The sequence below is a fragment of the Haliotis asinina genome, chromosome 2 (genome assembly GCF_037392515.1).
Source record: "Haliotis asinina isolate JCU_RB_2024 chromosome 2, JCU_Hal_asi_v2, whole genome shotgun sequence".
NCBI lineage: Eukaryota > Metazoa > Mollusca > Gastropoda > Lepetellida > Haliotidae > Haliotis > Haliotis asinina.
In genome coordinates this window covers 90,370,699-90,396,513 of record NC_090281.1, presented here as the reverse complement: position 1 = coordinate 90,396,513, position 25,815 = coordinate 90,370,699, and the positions used below count along the sequence as shown (strand labels likewise).

The 25,815-nt window shown below is 38.4% G+C and overlaps 1 protein-coding gene across 1 annotated transcript; it reads left to right on the top strand.

Annotated features, from left to right (window-relative positions):
• Positions 1–25,570, top strand: LOC137272993 (armadillo repeat-containing protein 3-like). The gene is made up of 22 exons (XM_067805432.1): positions 1–93; positions 879–933; positions 1,221–1,338; positions 1,835–1,960; positions 2,370–2,441; positions 3,172–3,347; positions 3,762–3,888; positions 4,245–4,384; positions 5,318–5,456; positions 5,666–5,782; positions 6,114–6,266; positions 6,618–6,726; positions 7,496–7,672; positions 8,447–8,519; positions 8,788–8,924; positions 9,433–9,557; positions 12,103–12,241; positions 14,850–14,954; positions 20,042–20,251; positions 20,813–20,975; positions 21,509–21,604; positions 24,510–25,570. Exons 2-22 carry the CDS (start codon positions 886–888, stop codon positions 24,618–24,620), a joined length of 2,661 nt encoding a protein of 886 aa, XP_067661533.1. The 5' UTR covers positions 1–93; positions 879–885; the 3' UTR covers positions 24,621–25,570.
• Positions 25,571–25,815: the final 245 nt, after the last annotated feature.

Sequence of the window (25,815 nt, the reverse complement as noted above, 5' to 3'; positions counted from 1 at the left end):
GCACTTGTTTTGTCGCGTCATATAGCAACAGCATCACCTAACTTCCGCCAAACCTGAAAACATCTCTTTGGGGATTGTTTTCTGTTTGGTTCGGTAAGTCATGTTGCATAGCACATGTTTGTTGGGCTTGTTTTCATAACATCGCATTCAAAGACATCAGCGGATGTTAGGAACTCATGCAGAACGATCACTGTAACTGAATGAGAACGTAGACGCACTGTTGTCATGCGGTAGATCTGTTTTCAGTCGAGAATTCGTCTGCTTATCATTTGATCACACGAGTATCCTTCAAAAGAATCCAGGTGAAGTAAATGGGGCCAAGTTAATGTTCTGCGTGAATTAGATGAGAGTGTAATTTAGTAAATAATTCATGCAAAAGGATGGAACGTTTCTGCTTCTATTGATATTTGGACTAGACATAACAGTTCGTATGGATTCCATGAAATTCCACCAGTCTGTCGATGCATATTTATGCCGTTTATTGGGATGCTCGGTGATAATGAAGTAGAAGGAATGAAGTAGAACTGTCATCTGGTTAATCTGTATCATAAGACACATAGGTCCAGACGCATACATAATTGGACATGTGTAAGTTACTATAACACAGCTCCTCAACTGCAGGAAATAATGAGGTTACATTTGGTGCAAAAATATCTACTTCGGCTGATAATGAAAATAATATCCAAATGCATTGTGACAAATTTGTGTTGAGATATCTAGACATTATTTGATACCAGGTCATTATTATCAAACAGTGCAGAATGTCTATTATGACTGTATAAGAATGAAATACATATGTATTTTATTTAGGTTTCTTTGATATTTTTTCATGTATTCATCTATAAAGCACGATTTATGAGATATTTATTCTGCATTAGATTCATAATGGGGAAGAAAGTGAAAGAAGACAAGAAAGCTCCTCCAGAGGACGTGGTAAGTACAAATCATATATAGACTTTGCATTGGATGACTTTAGGAATTTCTTTTCTTTTTAGTTCATTGATTTCATGGTCGTTTGTCTGAACTTTAGCCCAAAATATTTTACCAACCTATGTGATCCCATATAATTTAACAATATCAGTATATCAAAACACCACGTCATATAAGAGTTAATTTACTAAATCTGCTAGACAGCATGATAATTACTGTGATCCACGCATTTAGGTTGCAGGTGTCTGGTAATAAGTAATATCTGATCCCAACTGTTTACTTATGTTTAGTTTGACACTCTCCTGGTTGAAAGCCGACAGGCAGCCACGGTTGTGTTGATGCTCAACAGTCCAGAGGAAGATGTGCAGTCTAAGGCATGTGAAGCAATCTACAAGTTTGTTGATAAATGTAAGATATTTCTACAAGCCCACAGAAAAAGGAGCCATTTTCTTTTAACAAGATTAGTCTTTTCAGATGACCAAGATCTTGAGAGGAAACTTTGATGAAGTGTGGAGATAACTGTGTTTGTGATACATGATAATATGCCTCTGTGTAAGCTTGCTTACCTCACCATCTACCAAGAGAATCTGAATCTGAATTCCTTATGTTATACCAAATATAGAGCATGGGTCTTTAGATATGAGAAGAGCTCATCTGAAAATATGTCGGTGTAAATGACTGCAGTTATAGTGAGTGAGCGTGTTAGTTTTTCGCCGCTTTTAGCAATATTCCAGCAATATCATGGCGACAGACACAAGAATTGGGCTTCATACATCATACCCATGTCGGGAACTGAACCCGGATCCTCAGCTTGGCTGCAGTTATAGTATCCTGTATGATATATGAAGTTCTTTGAGGTATCTCACTGTATTTGACAGATACAGCAGCGTGTTTATGTATTTAGGTGATGAGAACAAGAAGACATTACTAGACCTTGATGCCATTGATCCCTTGCTGAGGCTGGTCCAGGGAGAGGACAGAACTGTCAGACGCAATGCTTGCATGGCTCTTGGAGTGATGTGTGCACATCGTAAGTTGTTTTCATGTGGAGTTGATGATACCTTATGGTAAATGCGTTTGTCTGTTACCACTCAAAGGCTTTGTGTTAAATGTATTGTATGTTGTAGCATGTGTTATGAATGGGATTACACTTTGTCAGTAAAGTACAGATTCTAGTTCATTTTTGTTGGGTTGATTCCTATCCCATCCGGGACACCATCAGACTCAGCCAGTGTGACTTTAACAAAAATGTAGTAGAATCTGTATTTTACTCAGAAAGTGTACTCCCAAATATATAATGTTACATTTGACCATTTCATTGCTAGATAATTGTTTAGGGTTAATCACAATGGTGCATAATTAAGAAATTAACATTCTCTGTTTCCAGTGTAGAACTGGATTACTTGTAGATCAAGATATTCAAAACCTTTTGTCTTCAGCTGATGTGAGGAAATTATTACGAAAGAGAGATGATTCTATAGCTGCTTTCGTGAATCTCTTGCAACCAGAAGGTAAGAGACACTCTACAAGTCACCAATTTCTTTGTTCCAGAATTTGTTTTGGTATTAAGATTTAGTCTCTGTACTTGAACAGGGAGATGTAACAATTGGGTGTGAATACGTTATTTGGTAACTAATCTTGTGTCTTATTCATAACAGACTTCAGATATTGTGACTTATCTGAAGTAAACTTACAATTGAATTTATGGTATAGTTTTGTCTTTTCTTAACACAAATTCAATTGATGTTAGACATTCTAAAGGAGTTAACTGAAGTTCTAGGGCTTCTGCAAATGATTATGCCCTGAAGAAACAGCATCACCCCTTCAGTGTTGGGATACATTCCGAAGTTTTAGTGAATCAGTTTATGCATTGGGATTGTATATGCTGATATGCTGATAATACAGTCAGAAATTTATAGCATTGACCAATGCAATGGTACATACTAAGTTAAATTAGAATGATTTGTAACAGTCTTCAGATATTTAAGCAATTTAGACTAATGCATAAATTAAAAATTACTACATGTTTGAGATGTCATCGATTCCCATTTGCTCAGATCAGTGCCCATGTTGTTGATCACCGGATTGTCTGGTCCAGACTTAATTATTTACGGACCACTGCCATATAGCTGGAATATTGCTGAATGCAGCATAAAACTAAACTCACTCACTTTTTCACTCACTCACATGTTTGAGATAGATGGTGTGAGTCTATATGTCCTGTGTGTTGTGTTTCCCCAGAGGACACGGTCGTCCATGAGTTTGCTGCCCTGGCTCTGTCCTATATGGCCACAGAGTTCTCCACAAAGGTCTCCATATTTGAGAACAATGGCATCGAACCCCTCGTCAAATGTCTATCCTCCACGGATCCGGATGTTCAGAAAAATGCCATTGAAGCTCTTGCCCAGATGTTACTTGTTAGTATTGTGTAATTATACTGTTGTGTGATAAGACTTGTGATAAGTATGATGTCATTTGAATGTGTACATATAAATTAATGGTGTGTAACTGATAAAGTTTTTGCAAGCTTGCAGTTTAGCTAGATCCTTTACTTTTGAGTTGTACTTATCAGGGCAGTTTTTACTTATCAAAAATTAGGGGACTCCACATTGAGTTTGAAGTAACAAATGAATTTGATGCATCCAGGTTTTAATACTGATAAATATAGAGAGTGTTAGGTTGGAACTGTGCATTTGACCGAGCTGGGTTTGAATGTAAGAATGTAACAGACAGCTGATCTTGTGTTTTAAATGTGCTTGCTAGTGTGAAGGTCGTATTATTAGTATTGATATGTTGTGTTCATCATTACCCTCTGTCTATGGTGTATGCAGGACTACCAGACACGAGGCGCTGTGCGGGAGTATGATGGCCTCCAACCAATGTTAGACCTTCTGAAGTCTGAGTACGCCATCATCCAGAAGCTGTCTCTCCTCGCTCTAGATCGGTCTTCACAGGATGGTAGGTCAATTGTGTCTAATTCTTGTCATATATTTGTTGTGAATGTCGAGATCAGAATTTCATCTAAGATCCTGCTGGAAAAATATGTTGCCCCTCATTGTACAATGCTTGATTCTACTGCATAATATCTTTTCCTTGAATATATAATCTTGGTATCACCAGTGAATGTTTAAGAGATTTAACATGTTGCCCTTCGTTATACAATGCTTGATTCTGCTGCATATTATCTTTTCCTTAAATAAATAATCTTGGTATCCCAGCTGAATGTTTAAGATACTGGATATAGGCAGCTGTTGTAAATTATGATAACAGTGGAATCTTGACTGATCAGGTCTTATGTTCACTTCTATATGTAGCTGAAAATCGGGCCTCGTTGAGAGAGCTTGAAGCCATCTCACACCTGATCAACTTCTTGGCTCATCCTGAGTGGAATGACCTACACGTAATGGCAGTGATAGTTTTGTCCAATCTGCTGGAGGATGTGGAGAGTCTGGAGGTAGGTGTTGCTCATCCTCTGCTTCATCCATCCGAACATTTGTAACCTGGAGTGAAACACACAGGTCCGTGCTATGGGCAGGCCTACTAAAGAAAACTTTTCCACTCTGCAGGAAAATGCTGAAAAGCCCACATAAATCATGGAATTAGCAACATAAACATAATACCTGGCTACTAAAACAGTAAAAACAGCAACATAACTCACTAACACTGGATAAAAATACAAGGAACCTTTGATTTTATGCATGCACACATGAAAGAGAAAGTCTTGACCGCATATTGACATCTTCCAAATGATTGACAGCAATTATTTTGACATATTCAATACTTTTTCTACAGAGGTGAATCATGGTTGCTCAGAAATTTGAATGAAGTGCTGACTGTAATGGGCATGTGCAGCACAGGCCAAAGATCGCTGGTGCAAAATGTTGGAGATTCGGAGATTCGTCACCTTCCATTGTTGATTGTACTGTTTCAGTAGTGGAGTATTATGTATCTGTTGCTGTTTCCTCAGTTAATATGGGCTTGTCTGTGTTTTTCTGCACTGTGGGAAACTTTGTCTTTGGTAGGCATGATGGGGCTGAATCAATTTCTTGTCTTGTCCAAGGGCCAAACATCTCACTCAGTCACACTTAGAAATCAAGGCCAAGTCACAGTCAACATTCCTCAATTTGTTTACCTGAAATATCATACTTTTCCCTGTGCCATTTGCATGAATTTGACGTCAATGGTTCATAATAAAAGAGACATAATACTTCAGGTGTAAAGTCCTGTAAAGGCAAAACTCCAAGATATCAATAATTCAGTGACTATGTATTTCTGTCACCTGTAGGCACATGTATACAACTGATCTTTGTCTGATGAGTATGGAGGGTTCTGCAATCTGTTTTGTTGTGTAGAATTCTGAAAGATGTGAAATGTATTTTGTATCCAGCAAATCAAAGAGACAGGTGGCCTGAAGAAGCTTGTAGCAATCATCACTGACCAGCCTCCTGCAGAGGAGGAGACCAAAGGGGGAAAGGCTGACAAGAAGGCGGGGTCACGAGCTGGCAAGAAGAGTGCTAAGGGAGAAGGTCAGTTTAACTGATGGCACAAAACTTAACACACAGTAGCAAAACATTTCATCATTTATAGATTTCCTCCTCAAAATATTTTCATCACATTTTAGTTTACCTGCAATGGCTATCATATCAGAAAAGGTGACAAATAAACTGTCCCCAACATTTTCTGTGTGGTGATATTTTATGGATTCCATTGGCAATTTGTCCATTATGTGATGCAGCCAAGAAGGCGACTGAGGAGAAGGATGAACAGTCCCCAGGAGGAGATTCCATCATCCCCACTCTCCCTGATGTCAAGATGAGTGCTGCTAGAGCCATTGCTCGGTCAGCACGCAATGGTCAGTAAATATTTTTATCACACTGTTTTAATAATTGATTATGGCTGGAGTGTATCATGATGCCATAGAAGTGTGGGCTGTTGTTCCACAATGACTTACAGATGATGTAAGTGTGTGTCATGCCCAGATGGTGTGAGTGACTGTCCTCTATGGCTGAAGTGAATGTCACAATGCCTCGACGGTGACTGTGGTAGCATAATATCGGTAATAAACTACCACCATGGAAACATAGAATCTCACTTTGAAAGGGAAGAGAGATGATCCTACTGGTACATTTTTTTCATCATAGAGCCAGTTCTTGTGTTACCAGTGTGTTACCTCCCCTTTTCAGTGGAGAACCGTAAGATCCTACATGAGCAGGAGGCTGAGAAGATGTTGATTCACCTGCTCTCACATGAGTCAGTGGATGTACAGAGTGCAGCAGCCCTGGCTCTCGCCATCATGTGTGAGAACCTCAGCAGCAGAGACTCCATTAGAGAGTGGGGTCAGTCACATGCTCCTCTATATTTACTTGTTTCTGCTGATATGAAATAGCCTATCTTTAACTTACAAGTGCACAATGAATTACATTTGTACAGAGTCAATCCATGACTTTGATGATAACTACGACAACACTGATGTGGTTTTTATGACATGTTGATTGACACAACTACTGCAAGGTGTAACTACAATTAGTCCATTTCAATAAATCCATTTACTTTAGTTCATATTCTCTGACATTCATACAGAGTTAACTTTCTTTTACCAAATTATATGGTTACTTTTACTGATGTATTTGTCCAGGAATAGCATTAAAGATTGTCAGAATTGTCACTGAGAAAGGTTGTATTTACAGAGGGGCTGGCACCTCTGATCAAGCTGCTCAACTCGGAAAGTGGAGACGTGAAGGAGTCAGTGACACTAGCTCTTGCCAACCTCACCACGGCCAACTCAACAAACTGCAAGTCAGTTGTTGTACTGTGTTCTTGTTACATTGCAGTAGACACTTATTGGGTATACAGTACCTGTGAAGATCATTGGTGGTTAGAAGTGATCTTCAGTAACCCATGCTTGTCGTAAGAGGCAACTAACAGGATTGGGTGGTCAGGCTCGCTGACTTGGTTGACACAGGTCATCATATCCCAGTGGTGTAGATTGATGATCACTCTATTGATCACTAAATTGTTTGGTTCAGACTCGATTATTTACACACCACCACCATATGGCTGGAATATTGCTGAGTGCAACATAAAACTAAACACACTCACCTCACACTAGTTACAACAAAGTAAAATTTTCTTGAATTGGTAATATGACCTTCACCTTCACATATCTAAATCAAAGGTCAGACTAGATTACCAGCACCTCCTGTGATGATAATGAAATAAAAGTGGGAATAGTTAAAAGAGGATTAGAAGGTCACAATGTCTGACCTGGCTATGTCATCATATCCATGCAGTCAGCCACCAGTTTGTGGGTTTGTGTGGCTCTCACTTGATTGTTTACAGACTTCTGAGATAGATATGGAATGTTATGGTAGAGTTAGTAAACCTTTCTTGTATGTTTTATTCAGATTTCATTGTCACCAGCAGTCTTGTTAACCCTGTGTGACAGCTTGTTACAGAGGCAATTCTTTCCTGGAGTGATTGTTGAAACATGCTGGGAGATCACTGAGAAAGGTTTGTGTGTATAGCCAGTTAATGATGTGTATACCATGCCTTTGATGTTTTCCAGTGAGATGCTGAACCTGAATGGGCTAGACTCTCTAATCCAGTTGTTGTCTGACAGTCGGGAAGAGGCTGTAGCCAACAGTGCCAGTGTCCTTACCAACCTGGCTCAGGAGGAGGTGCTCCGTATCGAGTGTCTCAACCGTGCTGTTGTCTCCTCCCTCATAGACCCACTTAAGTCCAGGTAGGCAATATGCTCCATACTGTTACACTTTCACAGGATTGACATACACCTCTGTGGAATGTCAGAAGGGTGGAACCCAAGGGTGTCATGGAGGAAGAAGTGGTAATATGATGGTCAGAATAGTGTTATTGTGTTCATTTCAGGACAGCCATCGTCCAAATATTTCTAAATACAATAAACTATGTAGCAATGTCTTGTGAGACTTATTTGTAATTATTAAGTCTGCATTCCTAATTCTTATCACATTGTCTTGACAGCCACCCTGTACCATACTGTCACTCTCTTTAGTTACATTATATGGCATTTAATTGGTCATCCCCCTTGGCCGTGCTTTCCATTACATCAACTGTACTGTATTGTTTCTGTATGTGTCAGTTGTTGAGTCTTCGCCTGTCCATTGTTATAAAATACTGTATATATGCTCACATATATATCGAAATATTGAGTCCAGTATTCCAACTGTCTGTGTAGGAGCACCTGCAAGCAGGATTATGCTATTTTTAGGAAATGCCCAGGGGTTAAGCTGGAACTCCGCTCACCTCATTCTTGTACCCAGATTCTCCACCAACTATTATGATAAGGGTTTCAGGTCCCATTGAGGTTCCTGGTGAAACCCCTGTTGGCCCTAACTGGCGTGCTTCTCTGCTTGGGTGAATTAACTCAGCAAAGTTTCCAAAGTCACAAGAAGCATCCATGTTTATGCTCTATATAATATAGTCCTTGTATATTCTCAAGAACTGATTTCAGAAATTTGTCCATTTGTCATAATTTCAGCAATACAAATGTCCAGAGCAAAGCTGCTCTAGCTTTGGCAGCCTTTGTGTGTGATGCTGATGCCCGGACAGAGGTGAGACTTGCAGCCTTGTTTTCCAACATAACATAAAATTTGTTACTAAGACTTTCAAGGACATGTCAGTGTTGCACCTTACCTATATTTCCATTTCACATAATGTACTTGCAAACAAACAAACAAGTGCAAGTACATTCATGCAATGTGCACAGTTATGTCCCTTTGTCCATCTTAACGCATCAAAGATTTTACTGGTGTTTCACTCATTGTTTATTGTCTGGTTATTACATGTTAAGTGATAGAGGCTTTTCCTTGTTTCATCCAGCTACGTGTATCTGGTGGAGTGGAGCCCTTGATTGTTCTGTTGCATTCTGGAAACGATGAAGTGCGGAGAAACGCATCTTGGGCTGTCACAGTGTGTGGTGTTGATGAGCCCACTGCCACAGAAATATGTAAACTTGGGTGAGATTAGCAATATGTGATTCATTAGGTGAATGCATTCCTGATTAGGTGTTAATTATCTATATCCTATTAACTTTTCATTGGCAGTAGAAGCAAACAAAGGTTGGTCAAATTAGTTCCAGTTATTGTCAAAGAACTATCCCCATAACTAACTTGTCCTGATAAGTAGTAAAGATGTAGTAAAGATGTTTTAAGTTGGCTCACCGATTCTAGTAACTGGAAAATGAATCAAGTGCAAATGGTAATGTCAGAAAAGGAATTGTTCTGTGCTGAGCAGTAATGGTACTTACAAATAGTAAACTCAGAATGACTGTTGTGCTGAACTTTATTGAGACCATTGTAAGATAACATATGCAGTGTACCCACTCTTGGAAAGTCTTAATAATTTCTTCAATCTGATCATGGCCACTTTACTATAATATGTTCCTTGCAACCTGTGGGTGCTTCCAGTTATGTTAAACATGGCTCCAATGGTGGACAGTTCTAGATGTATGGGGTTTTGTTCTAGTGGCCTAGATGTCCTACAACAGATTCAGATGTCCAGCACACGCCGAAGTCCCTTCACAGATGCTGCACTTGACAGACTCCTTGACAGCAACTTGTCCGCTAAATATGCCCTCTCAGGACATCTAGGTACGCACACACCTGTCACTAACCGCTACAGGATAAATAGAGCATATTATAATAAAGAAATTATTACACTTGAGGAAAGTCTGTCAAACAACATATGTAAAACAGTCATCTTAAATAGCTCGAGTGAGAGCGAGTTCAGTATACGTCATGATGCAAACTTTCCTCAAGTGTAATAATATCTTTACTATCCACTTTTTTCATATGCATTTGTGGAGTAAAACATGGTCAGCAAGTGTGACAGCCCTGCTCATTGATGTCACATTCAACTATTAACTGGTGTCACAGACAACAAAATGCTGAAACAATGGTAGCTAGGCAAAAGTGATTTTGGCACATATGATATATATGTCACTGTTGATTGTCAATCCTAGTTTGACCAGTCAACAGAAAGTTGACAGGATGTCTGTCAGTGTATATCAAGGTTTCAGGAGCTGAAGGAGTTGATCACTCTTGTTGCTACGCTATAACCTATTTGGCTGCTCTGTGTTACAGACATCATAGCTTTAAACATGATTCAGTTCTCTTTCATCAGTTGTACTTGTGGGTTTTATTCAGGTATTAAATCCTACATATTCAATAATAGTTTCCTTTCTGTTAAACATGTCTGCTACCTTGGTGTTAAAATTCTTTCTGCTGTTTACTTGAAAGTAAGCAAACATATTTTCATGTAGGGTAGTTTGAGGAATGCTTGTGGTAAATTCATTATTATCGGAATGCTTGTGGTAAATTCATTATTAAGCTGTGTCCACATTTACCAGTGTGTTATTGTAGTAGTTAAGTAATGTCTGGGAATTCCTGGAGTTTCGCTCATGAAGACAACTTGGAAATGCATATGTATCATGGTGGCTTTTCTAGGTTAGAGTTGGTGGCCAGCAAGCTGTGTCTGTCATAGGAGGACAACCTATGAATTGGGTGATAAGAAGTGTGATCTGGTTGACTGATTGCCATCATACCCTCACAATATAGATTGTTGCTCACTGTGTCAGTCACAGGGTGATAAGGGATTTGATGTGGTTGACTGATTGCCATCATACCCTCAGAATATAGATCGTTGCTCACTGTGTCAGTCACAGGGTGATAAGGGATTTGATGTGGTTGACTGATTGCCATCATACCCTCAGAATATAGATCGTTGCTCACTGTGTCAGTCACAGGGTGATAAGGGATTTGATGTGGTTGACTGATTGCCATCATACCCTCAGAATATAGATCGTTGCTCACTGTGTCAGTCACAGGGTGATAAGGGATGTGATGTGGTTGACTGATTGCCATCATACCCTCAGAATATAGATCGTTGCTCACTGTGTCAGTCACAGGGTGATAAGGGATGTGATGTGGTTGACTGATTGCCATCATACCCTCAGAATATAGATCGTTGCTCACTGTGTCAGTCACAGGGTGATAAGGGATGTGATGTGGTTGACTGATTGCCATCATACCCTCATGATGTAGATTGTTGCACACTGTGTCAGTCACAGGGTGATAAGGGATGTGATGTCAATCACAGGCTTGTATGGTGTAGATTGAATCGTTGTCTGTCTGCCACCATATAGCTGAAATATGACAATCTGGTGTAAAATGATAGACAGACATTCAATACAGGGGTGGTTCCAGGATGTTGGAGATGGGTGTGCCATCTGATGAAGACCATCTGTGGATACCAAATATTGACATTATATCTAAAGTATATGTCTGTATTTGGTTTATAAGTTGGATGTAACATGACACGTTGGCATTATTGCAAAGTGATCCTTCTTCCCTGAGAAATGCCCGAGGGCCAGAGGCCTGTTGGTATTTCCCACAGGAGGGTGGGCTTACTTTTGAAAAGTATTTTATGTATAGTCATGTTATATCCTACACTTAAAACCCAACAGTGACGTCAATCTATTGTTCTTTGGGGACACTCCTTTTCGTAATATCCCTCAAATCTGATACAATCTTGTTTCCTCGGGCACTTGTTTAAATAATGTACCTTTGCCCTGGGCATTACCTTAATAATGTCCCTCTGCCCAGGATTTTCTAAGAAATAGTCCTTCACTTTGAATTATTACAAAGTTTTGAAGATTGATATGACTTTATCTTGCCATCATTGAATGCAATGTTAAATATGACATTATTGACAAATTCCAACATGTAGTGTCGACACTTGGATTCGAACCCCCAACCCTTCACTTACTAGCTTGGTGGTTTCATCAACTAGGCTACGAAGGATCGCTGTGAAGAAACTGTTTGTTGGTGTGAACTGTTGGTTTCTCACAAGCCGAGTAGTTCAAGCAATGTACATGTAAGGGCATGGTTAGCACTTGCAGAGCACATGCATTGTGAGGCAGTCTCAACCCAGTTGATTTCAGCAGTAAATCGAAAGTATATCTAAAGTATCTCCTCGGACAATTTATAAGTTGGCTATAACATGACCCTTGGGCGTTATTTCTGCGAGGAAAACCCCAAGTGCCAAAGACTTGGTGGCATTTCCAAGGGAAGTGAGTTTACATTTCTATAATGCCTGCGGGTCATATTATATCCTTCACATATCTTATATCTGTAGGTAGTGGGAACCTGATAGAAGATGGTTTCTTTGATGCCGGTCAGCTGAAGCCTGGCACCAAATTCTTGTCCCTGGAAGACTACTGCAAGCAGGAGATGAATGACAAGAGACCCATCCTGCTCATCAATTCAAAACAAGAGTGAGTATTTCCCTAGTACATTAGTCTGTCTCACAGTCCCTGAACCACATTATTTTCCATTATTCCAAACCCCATCTGCAATGCCAAAGACCTAAATGAATCTCTGGTCTCTTTTGGGCTCCTTTTCAATTTATATGGGTCATATGCTACCATCAAAATTATATATATTCAATGACAAGCATTAGACTGCTAGTACATGTATCAACAAACCTTTGTATATAGGGACCATGAATAGTGGACAAGTTGATACATTTCAGTATTGTACTTGTATGTTAAGGTAGGATGATCTTAGATATTCTGTCATCATAGTAAACACTTGTATTTATATTGAGAGAACTATTTAATGATACAGAGACTTTAATATATTGATGTACAGAAACACAAGTAACAGATTAAACTTCATGCGTATTCCTCACATACATAAACGTTTCATGTGCAAAGTGGTATAAAATGGTATTGTTTTATAATGGTTTGATTCAGTTAATTGGAAAATGGTTGCATGGTCTTGTGTAATATAATGTTTTTTGTTTGATAAGAATTTGATAAGCTGCCCGTTGGGTAACAAATTAGTCACAATTTATTGAAAACAACTGTTTTTAGATACTGGGGTACCATTAAGGCAGCATTTTTTTAATTGTTCTTGGCACTGTTGTCAAGCAGCATAGTTATAGTTGGCAACTATGCAATAATTGTGTGATATATATGTGATTAAGTTTATGTGATTTAACTTTAGGCTCTTTTGTCGGCATTTTGTGAACCTTATCTGTTCCTGTCTTCTTATGAATGTTAGTCAATAAAGGTTTATTTAGTTTGGCTCAAGGTAAGCTATGTATTTTGTCATTCATTTTTTCTTGGTGAGACAATACAAAATGCTGTGGTGTAGTCTAGTGGTTAGAGCATTTACCTGTCAGACCTAAAACATGGGTTTGATTGCTAACATGAGTACAATGTGTGAAGCCCATCTCTGGTGTTCCCATCTGTGATAGTTTTGGAATATTACTAGAAGTGGTGTAAACCCATACCTACTACAGTATGAATTCAGATAAACATTCCAAATATTCTTGAAAGGTTTGTGGAGTTACATTACAGACGATTAGACAGGAGTTATCTAAGCACAACAGACATCACCCCAGCAGTTGATAAAGTGTTAAGTCAACCAGCAGGTGACCTGACAAACTATATATTTGGTGTGTTTTAAAGTGTACATGTATGCATCTCAGGAAAGTTGAGGTGAAAGAGAGTCCGCCTCCTCCACCACCTTCGACAGAACCTGATTCAGAAACAGACTCTCAGTCTTCACTTGGTGCAGGAAGTAGGCGCTTGTCGTGGAAATCCATTCTAAAGAAAAAGTATTGAAACTAGTGACATAGCAAGATAGATAGAAGCTTGTTCTGACTGAAATGTTAACCTCTTATCCCCTAATCTTCCACTGGGCTGTAATGATACAGAGCTGATGGAGGAGAAGGGTTAATTTGCTTACATGCAGTTGCGTCTCTATGTTGACCTTATATTAGTATAGCCACTATGTTGACCTTATATTAGTATAGCCATGGTGATGATGCCTCAGACAGGAGAAAAGCATTCATTCATATTGCTTCCCTATGTATGACAGATCCATGTCCTTTATCGTCTTAGAATCTTGACATTGCAGCTCTTTCTCTCAGCTTGCCTGGCTGTATTAGGGTTCAAATTCATGGGCATCCTTCTAACACTGAATTGACCTAAAACACATGTAGTGTTAAACTGAAGCTGTTAATTTCACTGCAAATTTCCAGTGGTTTTAGCCATAGCAACTTTTTATTTGTTAGATACAATTACTTTATCTCAGAAACCTTTAGATACCATCCTCATGATCATAAAGCAGAAAAAATGCCTCTGTGTTGTTATCCATGTTGGAGTGAATAATATATAATTTAATGTGAGCTGCTGAGTACAACCTTAACAGTCATTTCTCTTTCGGTTCGGATGTCCCTGGTGTATCAGGTGCTGAGAGTTGTGTTCACTTGGCACACCAGGAGTCTTCTTTGTGGGTTCCAACCACATCACCATCAATTATGTTTCTTGGTTTGCTGTTAAGAGCAAGAGAGCTGTGTTATTCCCAACTTACACTCTGTCATCTTTCTGCATTCTGCAGATAATGTACAGGTCTTGCTTCAGTTGGCTCTTCATTTAACAGCAACTGCATCATAATAGCTCAAAGATATTTTTTCTTTATGCTTTTAGAGCAAAGAATGTAAATCAGAATCAAATGATTTTCAGAACCGATCCTAGATAGAAATGTTTAACCTTGAAATAGTGTTACACTCAGTAGAGGACTAATCTAGCTCTGATAGTCTAGAGAACTTGCTACATTCAATCATCATGATCACTGATTGGAATGTTCAACTGTATACTTGTAGAAAAGGAGGTGATTTGATGATGATGAATTTTAAAATCACAAAGCTATTTTAATGTTGTATTTCATAATAAGACTGAGATTTTTAATGACATCTTCCACATAATTTCTCTTTCATGAAGCAATGTTAAAACAATGTTTATCATAATATGTAATTGAAACCAGAGTTGAATTTCTCCTCATGTAAGTATTATTGTCCATGTTGTGTACTAGGCCGACCCCTCCCCCCAGGCAGGAGGATAATGAAGCCCTGAAGACTGACAGCTCCAAGACAAGCGTTTCTGGGAAGTCATCTCGAACTGGGCGAGAAACTAAGTCGTGAGTTGCCGTCAATATTTTAAAAGTCAGATATAGAGTGTGCTGGGATATTTTGGGTTGTCAAAGTACTGTTTGTTTTCAGAAGTTTCTTTTTAGTTATCTCATTTAGTATGTTGATTAATGTACTTGTTTTTGTTATCTTACTAGTATGTTGATTAATGTACAGTAGGTGATATATTATGTTATATTTTGCCAATAGGAAGTGACTGGTAAGGGTCAATGTTTTCATGTAATTGAGCTCTGCCACTGCTGCAGTTGGATTCAGATATTGGATTCTCCATGCTCTATGTAACACCTATTTAACTCTGGAAATGCTCCTGAGATACAATTGGATGACACTGAAGGTCAAAGTCACTCAGTATGAAGTAGGAGTAGGACTGACTTGTGTATATGATAATGTGAGTAGTTGTGAATGTGTGCATGATCTGTAAGGTAGGAACGTGATCATTTAACTTTTGACTCACTGTCTAAGAGGTCAAGGTCACCAGAGATCAGATTATAAAACTTTCTTAAAATTTCAAAAGTTCAGACTTGTTCATTAGAAATCCAAACAATTTCCAAACACTAAACCGTTAGCTCTCAAAAATGAACTCAATACCAATGATATACCATGATTATGTCAAATGTCAAGGTAACTTTGAAGGTCATTCATTCAGTCTTGAAATGACTTGCAAAAGCTTCATACAGAATGTATGAGCAGTGCGGTTTGTAGATTATATGTTTGTTACACTGGCTAAGTTTGAATATAAGTAACATTCTCACATGAAATCAGATATATTAGAAGAAGATTGGAAGATTGTAGAAGTAATCTTCAAAGCTCAGTAATCATAGTGTGAAATACATTTGGCTGGACAGACTGTCTTTGATGTAGCCATCATATTTCTAATGACCTGCAGCTTATCAAAGCTTTCAGGAATCATTTCTCTCTGTCTGTGCCAGTCATCATACAGTGATGTACCAACAAAGGTCACAAAAATCCTCATTCATCAAAAACATTGATTTTTTCACCATGTTTGTATACATCATGTCAGTCAATGATGTATTGTACATACAAGAGATAATAGACAGAGTCTAATGATTCATTTTAGACAGTGGGGTGTGTTGACTTTAAAAATATGGCAGTTATTGCTCTTCAAGATTGCGGACACACCTGTAGTGATAACAAGTAAGTTTTGTGGGAAGAACCACTGAGGAAGGCAAGATCTTATCCTATGTAGACATCTCTAAAGTGCTCTTGTCAAAGTGATGTCTTGACTGTAATACTTAACAGATTTTCTCTCCTTGCCTTGGTTCGATAATGGACTCTTTCACTGTATCAGAAAATGTTGATAGTTATTTTATCATATACTGAAACAGAATCATGTCTTTATCGTAATTACATCACTCTGGTGTTTAGGAATGGCTTGGCAGGATAGGTGTGTCTTATCTGCAGGGATGTGAGTGTTGTTATAATGTCACCTGTTTCCACACTGGCGGTAATGTTATAAGCAAACAGAGGCCCAGGTGAAGTGATTTCGAGACCCAGGTGAAGAGATTATGAGCAAGTGAATATTTAGATGTTCCAAACACTTTTCATCCTATTAACAGTTTTTCCTAAGGATTTCCCCTAAAATGTCTTTGGTACTGTAAATCACTGGATACCCAACCTGTTTTTGAGTCGTATATATATGATCTATAGTAAATTAGAGTGAGAATTGACGGTGCTACAGATACAGCTTGCAAAATCCTTATAAACTAGTTTGTCAGCAAATTATGTCCATATTGGCAGTTTCATACGATATATCTTGAAGCTATAAAGTGATTGCTGCTACCATTAACTAAATTGGAGCTTAATTGGAGGATGTAGCAATGCCATGCCCAAGTGACAGAAAATTAGCATTTTATGTTTAAAGTGTACTTAGACAAGTCAAAATGTTCTTTAATAATGAATCAGTGCGAATCATTGTCCTCACTGACTGGTATTAAATGGTGGCTGACAAATGTCATTAATCCTGATGGTGTCAAGTCCTGCTCATTTATCATCTCTGTTGACCCTAGTTCATTTAGTCAATCTAGACAGATTTGTGATTTGAAATTTATTGTCAAGTTTTACATGCAGACAAAAACTGACTCTGGACAAGTAGCCTGAGACACTTTACATTTTACAAGTGCATTAGTATATACTTGATACCAACAGTGTGGCCAAATGCTCAACTCCTATGTTTGCATGTACAGGAAGCAGGAGGCCACTGAACCTTTGTCCCCATCTGAACAGGAAGAACAGCCTGACCATGAGACTAGACATAAGAAATCTTCCCCACCCAAACGATTGTCATGGAAAAGCATTATCAAGAAAAAGTATTGAGATTACAGAATTAGATAGACATTTATCAGTGGCAGTTAGAGAATTATTAACCTTTACTTCCCTAATCCCCTTCTCCTGAAGCTGTGGTAGTGTAGACGGGGAAGACAGGCGATGCCTCATGCTGTAGCAGGTGCACAGCAGGGGTAGCTAGCTGCTCATCATGTCATGTAGCAAATTGCTCTGCTTTTCTTCTTTTTTGACACAAGATTTTTAAAACAATTTGTAGTTTTTTATTTTGCTTTTTCAGAATTAATTATTGTATTTTTGCTTTAACTGCCTTAAATTCCTTTTTTCCAGAATAAGGATTCTAGAGAAACTGATTTTAATTTATTTTTCATTCAGTTAACAATTTTCACAGTGAGGAGTGCTATGCTTATGCTTCAACCTTGTATGAATTCTAAACTATGGATAAGTTTGTTCTGTCATATTCAGAACTACTCCATTATAAATTAATTATTTTATGGTACTTTCAACATTCTTGTCATTGCTGTGAGACATTGAGAAATATCCCAAACATTACTGCAAAACAGTGGTTACATTGACCTTGTAAATAGTCATGTAGTTTATATTTATTTAATGTGTTTAGCAATTTCATGTACAAGTTTAGTTATGAGTTTTGAAAAAATACAAAAATCTCATTTCATGTAAACATGTGGTAAATAACAATATGTTTTATGGCATTGTAATTCAGACATAATAATGAGACATTTTTTCAGTAGATCTTCCCCTAAGGATCAGTATTATCCTGGACTCTTGTTCTCTACCACGTTTCTGTGCTGGATTCCATTACGTCACTGACAGTTGAAGAACATGGTGTAAATGTTTGCAGCTGATTAGTATTACAGATAATACCAGCATTGTAGTGTTTTATCAATGCTGTCTGACATCAATCCCCTAATGGCTCTTTTAAGTCCATGTCAGAGTTGATCTTTTGTCTCAAACAGATGTGATGCTTGTGAGATTTCGTCTTTGATGGAAATGAAAGACAGAGACAGAATAATTAATCATTTAATTTTTCTTTTCAGAATGGTAAATTTTTAGGGTTATGGCTTCAGATACTTGACAGTCAAAGCATGTTTGAGTTTTCTAATAAAAATTTTAAGATAATTATGACTCCAGGGCCTCCTTGCACAAAACAATCTTAGCGCTGCAATGATTGTAACTCCTATACTCTAACATAGGCTTAAGATCGTCGTAGCGCTAAGATCGCTTAGTGCAAGTGGTCCCGGATGCTTATGATTACCCTTATCCCACATACAGTCTCTTTGTTTCACAATGATTGTGATGTTTAGGCTCTGGAAACAGAAAGCAGAACTCCCAGAAATCCCAGCTCAAGGCCTGTGTCCTTATTACCTACACGAAAACATCACTGCTTCTTTGCCAGCTAGAATTCAAACTTACACTTGTGAGATACTTTAGCACAATTTAGCTTGCATCATATCACATATTTGTCATTTCCAGCTAGTTACTGTAATGGACAATGGAACAGGTATTTTGATCAAAAGCTCTGCTGCATTTTAAGGCTGATAATAAAACTGTGTATGTCAGAAGCTTCCAGCTTAAATACACAATGACTTTAGAGGGATGTTGTCTTCTGTTACCTTGAAATTATGATGCACATCAGTGCATGGCTCACTCCTGTTGACTAAATTCCTCTTCTTGTACAGAAACTGAATCTTGAATATACTGAATGGTTTAGGAATGATCTAGTTCTACATAAGCTGCTTATCTTCTGCATCTAGCTGAAGTACATCTCTTTCACATAATATTTTGCTTTTTTTTTCACAATGAATTTGAATATCTTTGGTAGTATATACAATTGTTGCACTTGATGCTAGTTTCTCATAGTGTTTTGCATTCAAATGATAACTTCTGCATTATTTGATTAATTTTGTAACTGGTATGACAGAGCTGGACCAATATTTTTATTAGGTTTAATGACCTATCTTCTTATGCCAAGTTTTGGCCAGGTTCATCATTAAGACTAATTTGAATTGACCAAAACAATAAAATTTATTATTATTTGTTATAAATGTATTATGATGTACAGTATTGTGTTTCCTGTATTCAGTGCCCTGCTCCTATGAACATCCCGTGGACAAAGTATTGTAGATTACTCTAAGTTTATATGCCCTGTGTAAGACAAATACTTAGACAAAACGACCTGAGCTTTTCCCAACTTCCTACATAACCCTGTACCCCTCTCCTACATAATTCTTTAACCTTTTTTATGTAACCATGTACTCTCCATTACTTAACACTGTAACCTCTCCTATATAACCCTGCAAACTCTCCTGTGTCACCCTGTACCACTATCCTATATAACCCAGTAACCTTTATCATACAACCCTGTTACATCTCCTACATAACCCTATAACCTCTACTATATGACTCTCTACCCATCTTCCATGTAACCTCTCATATGTAACCCTTTACCCATCTCCTATACCTAACCATTTACCCTCTCTGAAATAGTTCTGTACCCATCTCCTATAAAACCCTGTGCCACTCTTCTATGTCTCAAATAACCCTGTACCTCTCCTAAATATCCCTTTACCTCTTCTATATAACCCTATACCCTCTGATATATATCCAATTATAACCCTTGTACCTCTCTCTACTACATAACCCTGTACCCCTCTCCCACATGACCCTGTATTCCATGCATACCTTATCCTACAGCTCTGTCCTTCCTAACTTTATACCCTACTTCTGTATAACCCTGTACCCCTCTCTCACACAGGCGTACCAAGGCCCAACGTGAGCGGGAGGAGAAACAGAAGGAGGAGGAGATTCAGGCTCAGCTGGCCAAGGAAGCTGAGGCTCAGGCAGCTGAGGAGAATAAACCCTTTACTACACCAGCTGACCCTACCCTGTTTAAATACTTGGAGGATGTGGTGGAGAAGATCCAGCCGCTGGCCACTACCAGGTTGCAGGTGGTGGCACTCGCAGAGTATGTAGTTGCCCTGATAAATTCTGTCAAATACTCCTCACAATAATGTGTAATACATTGGTCTCACATGCTCAATTTAAGAAAAATATTTTCATGTTTAGGCTTTGTCTTAGTGAGAGCAGTTGGCTGTGTTCTTTGTCTCTGACAATTTTTTCATTTTGCTGCACATTCACTTCATGTGCAAGTTGTTATGTGCACATAATACTATGTGCCAAATAATCCCAATCAAAGATACTTTGAATGCCTTTACATGTGAGGTGGATAGTTAGAGGGAATTTAGGCACTAAAATGGACAGTGGGTCACAAGTTTCCTGGGTCCAAGATGCAGAAACTGTATGTATTTGTGTCTGTCAAACAGACCCTAAAACAATTGCTGCATATGGCTTAAACTAGTCTGTAATACCTGGCAAGTGTAGTAGTGCCAGTTCCAGTGTCAAAACTTACTAAGATAATTGAAGAACTGTCTCTGTCAAATATTTAGAGTTTCAGAGACATGTTAATGTTTCTCAACTGATTGTATTTCCTGTTCACAAGTAGACATGATTGCTTATGTGGTGGCAGGTATGTGGCTGAGAAGATGGGAGGTGCTATAGAGAAGGGACAGGTGACAAACTTCAGCTGGGAACTTCCTCTCAGTCAGATCAAGTTTGAACTCAAGTCGAATGTCGTCCCCATTGGCAAGATCAAGGCTGGAATCCATGTGCACAGAGCACTGCTCTTCAAGGTGAATTTCAGGAGTATTAGCATCTTTTACTTTGCCAGGTCTTGGCTCTTGTGGTTCTTTATCCTAGAGGAAGCTTTGTGGTTCTAAAGCAATTGATCACCATGATTAGAGCTGTCTGTTAAAAACTGTACAGGGAGGTTTGATTTACCACATGGTTGCAATAATTGAAGCATGTGTCTGATGTGTCTTATGATTGTGGTGTTCCCTGCTGTGATATTGCTGGTGTGAAAATAACTCTGATATGCTGAAGGTTTGGAAAACATCAGCCCTCTGGTCAAAGGGTTCTTTTGCTGATCAGCTGGGCTTGGTTCCATATGTTTTCATCTGTTGTTCGTCCCAGTCCTCTGTCTACTTCAGATTTCCAGAGTACCTGATTGTATGAATTCATGTGTTCATTCAGATGAAGATGTAGAAATGTGAACTCTTCATGATTGGTTGATAGTCAAAGTGTTATGGATGTTAAACAACAGGACCTCATTTAACTCTGGAGGAGATCTGGTATTTCTCACAGTTGAACTTATCTTTCCTTGTAGACGCTGGCTGACCGTATTGCTGTGGGATGTTCTTTGACCCGGGGAGAGTACAACCGTGCCTGGAATGAAGTCATGCTCCCACAAGAAGATGAAGTGGTAATGTCATATTTCACACCAGTGGTCACTGATAAACATAAACTTCATGTCATAGTTGTTTGTGTGTATCTTGCTTGTTTAACACCACCTTTAGCAAAATTCCTGGTAAATGCTGGTGATTTGTTTGTCATCAACTCTGAACCTGACAATCCAGTGATCCAAATCATGGACATCTTGTCAACCAAGTCAACCGAGTCCATAGTGCCTTCTATCACCAGGTTACTTGCGACCCATGATTCCTTATCACAAATAAGACTCATTCTCCACATGTATCAATAATAAATTCATGTGAATAACTCCTCTATTATACCATAGGTGGGGTGGATCCAGGATTTTGGAGGAGATAGGGTGCACACGATCATGAAGTCCAAAGGGAAATGCTCCTCAGGGAAAGAAAATGTGTGTGTACCTCCTCTGGATCCACCCCTGCATAGCTCAAAATCCTATATTTGGGCTGACATCAGTCATTAATATGCTAAATATACATAACATGAAGTGTGTAATGCAAAAATATTCGTTAATAATCATAAATCTGAAGTCTTCAGTTTTTCATCTGAAACCTCCTTCACTGTCAGCTATCCCTGAACTGTTGTGGGTTAATGCTCCTGTGAATTATAATATATTTCAGTTGGATCACTGTATGCCAGCTGGGGTTGAAATGATAGCATTTGTGTCAAGGCATTCTTGAAAGTCTGTGACACACTGTGGCTGTCTGTACATGACCAGTGCTATAGTGAGTCCACTAAGATTTCATGCTGCAGTTTACACTGGTACAGACACAGTGTACTTCTATCTGACCAGCCCGAGTTTTATATCAATAATACTGAGCACCAGGAAGGCTAACAGCAAGAGCTATCTTTGAATGTCTTTGTAATGAAATGAGATCAAACCACCATTCCCTCTAGTCTCTGAACACAACATACCACCACTCACTGGGTATGTTATCTCAGCAAAGCCCATGTAATAAGTCTGGAAATGATGCAGTATCATTGTGTAAAGATATACCTGCCAATGCTCGTGCCTTTTGGTTTGAGACTTTTATTACTGAGAGACATGCCTAAACAAATCTCAAGCCAAACTTTAGCATGCACTTTTTGACCACTTAAAGGTCACATGCAACGCAAAATCAACTTTGCAGATTCTGATACCTTTCGGTATGCTCTTACTGAAACAAATCACTAAAAATGCCAGTTCAACCCATAAATTTAAAAAGAACGTGATGAAGAAAGTACACAGAATAGGAGTTCAAACTCACTATTTTTCACTAATTTTCCCCTAGCGCTTGGGGAAAAAGTGGTTTCGACAGCTATGGTGCACTGTGCTCATAACCCATGCGCAGTGAGTAGTTTTGCAGAGCTTCAGATAGTATGCCTGCCCGAGCAGTAGTCTGATCTTGGTTGTGTACACAAACAAGTAAATAATCTACTCTTTACATAAAAAAGCATGTTGATTGTGATAAGCAGACTCTGTCACAGGGAAAACCCAATGTCTGGTTTATTGACACCTATATGTCTGCCTGCCTGTCTGCTAATGACAATATGCAATGCACAACTTCAATCACTGACCACATACAGTTTGAAATTAAGACCTATAAGCCATAAACAAAGAACCGGCTAAGCATATCAGCGAATGAACCAGTGGCCAATGACAAGGCATTGTTACACATGAGTGCACACCCACCGGCTGTGACTGGGTTTGATATCGCAGCTGCTTCATTTTGAGGGAGGTAAACCCAAGTACAAAATATTGCACTTTTGATTTGTGATTATACGCTCATAATTTGGTATATTTCATCTTTGATAGCCATTTTCACAATCACCAATGCATTTTATGTATCATGAACAAGTGATAACTGTTTTGATTATGTCTGATTTTTTGGTTGCATGTGACCTTTAACAGGACATGGTTGTATTTGAATATATCATTTTCAGTGACTTTTCTGAAAAGGGAATTTGCAATATGATACACTGGCCCTGAATCCCCAACCCCTACCATGTTACCCTGGACCATGCTTGGTCTGGTTCCTAGCATCTCAAGCATTTGTCGACTTGATTATTTACAAATCGCTCCCATATAGCTGGAATAATTCATAAAACTCTACTCACTCACTCAAGCATTTGTTCTTGTTGGATGCTCTGTAAAGAATACGCACAGACTAGTAATTTTAACAACTCATTTTATCTTTTAGTTTAATCTTTTTTTGTCTTTACTGCTTTTAAGTTTAGCTTAAGTAGTGTGAAATATTAAACTCTAAAATATTCATACTGATGATCTAACAAATTATCAAGCAACGCTTTCTGTGTCATTATGAACCCACAAAGATTTGTTTGAACCATTCAGCAAGTATATTTAGTACAAGGTGCATGTTAATGATTGATGTACATGATTTTATACATAAACAAACAAAACAGTTGACAGTGTTCATGAGGGATAGCTAACAACAGGGACATGTTTGGCTGAGATAATGTACACAGGAAACACACATCTTAAGCAACTCACTATCACAAATATAGTGATACTTTCTTAGCTACTCACTTTCAGGCAGAACTTGGGGGGTGCAGATTTTGTTGGTTTTCAATTGCTGTCTGTTATGTCTTATAGTGAAAATATACTTAATAGCTATCTGAAGTCTATTAAATATATCTAGTTTTACTGGAAAAGGGAGTGCATTAAGAAAACTTGTTAAGTGCTTTAAGGATGTACATTCTTTGGTTCAGCTCAATTTTTTCATTTTTAGTTTATAGCCCAGAGCCCAGCTGCACCCAGCCAGTGAAGTTAATGGTTTAATCTTTGCATTTAGCGTCATTCAGTCACTGTTTTCACAATGAATGACATGGACAATTTCACCCACGTGCTCTCATCACTCACTGCCATGTATGACACATGTATTTTGTGTGTGTTCCAGGCTGGTGGTGCCAGGTACCCACCGAAGCCCTACATTGTTGATCTGATCCATGAGCCAGGCAAACTTCTGCCAGTCAACACACCTGAGGCTGTCAGCTACCAGAAGTTGTAGCTGTTAACAGACAGACACTCACTGCAATGCCAGCCAGAAGCTACTAAGGGGGCAACTACACATTGGACTTTTTCTTTTTTTCTTAATCTTGGTAACATAATGTATGAAAATCAGTTGCAGACTCTCACCTGTTTGTTACTATAAGAGTCTGTATCAGGTTTGAGAATAATTTGATTTGTTTTTCAATTACTGTTATCTGTTTGAGATTAGATGAAGGATTAGTAATGTGGTGTCAGATATTTGGTGGAATTTATTAGTAGCTTTCTTTATGTCCTCTAAATCATGTTTATTCTGAAATGACATTTATAGCCTTTTTTTTATAAAAAAGTCATGTGTATGATCATGTTCACTTTGTAACTGATGTAACCGAGTTATACGATGTAAATCAGGTGTCAAACATGTCAGTAGGTGATTTAAAAATGGACATTAAATAATAGAAATTGAATTTTAAAGTTTTGAGGTAAAATCTAGGAGCTGAGATTGTGGAGATGTAGTGATTGATTTGCCAAAAGTATGTGTGGACATAATGATCACTTATCTGAAGATGATTGTGTTATGTTGCTAGGCAATAATGTCTGTGATGCAAGTATGATGATGCACAGTTGTTACATGCTTCTTCCTATCTGTTGTGCATCACATCGATCAGTTGGTTAGTCAACAGTCTGTGATGCAAGTATGATGATGCACAGTTGTTACATGCTTCTTCCTATCTGTTGTGCATCACATCGGTCAGTTGGTTAGTCAACAGTCTGTGATATCTATCATGATTTAGATTTAACATTATTGTACATAAAACAAGCAGCATTACTATAACTAGATATGTCTGTGCCAGTGTTTTTGTTACCATGTCACTATATGTAAATAATGGTAGTACAGTGTTTGTGATAAAATCCACCCATCTGTCATGGTGTACATATACAATTTCAAATGATTAAATGCACATCCTTGAAGTTTTGTTTCTGTTGTTTTGTCATGAAGCATGATTTAAGTCCAGGGCCTAGATTTTTGAAGCGCTCTTAGCGCAAAGATAGTCATAAGTGCCATTCATTAACATTAACTTACACCTATCTGAACACTAAGAGAGCTTTGCAAATCTAGGCCCAGGTTCACCAAGTTGTGTATTTGTGTTAAGACCAAAGCAAAACAGTGACACTAAATTCAGGTTTTGACCCTAATTTGGTACATGGACTTGTTT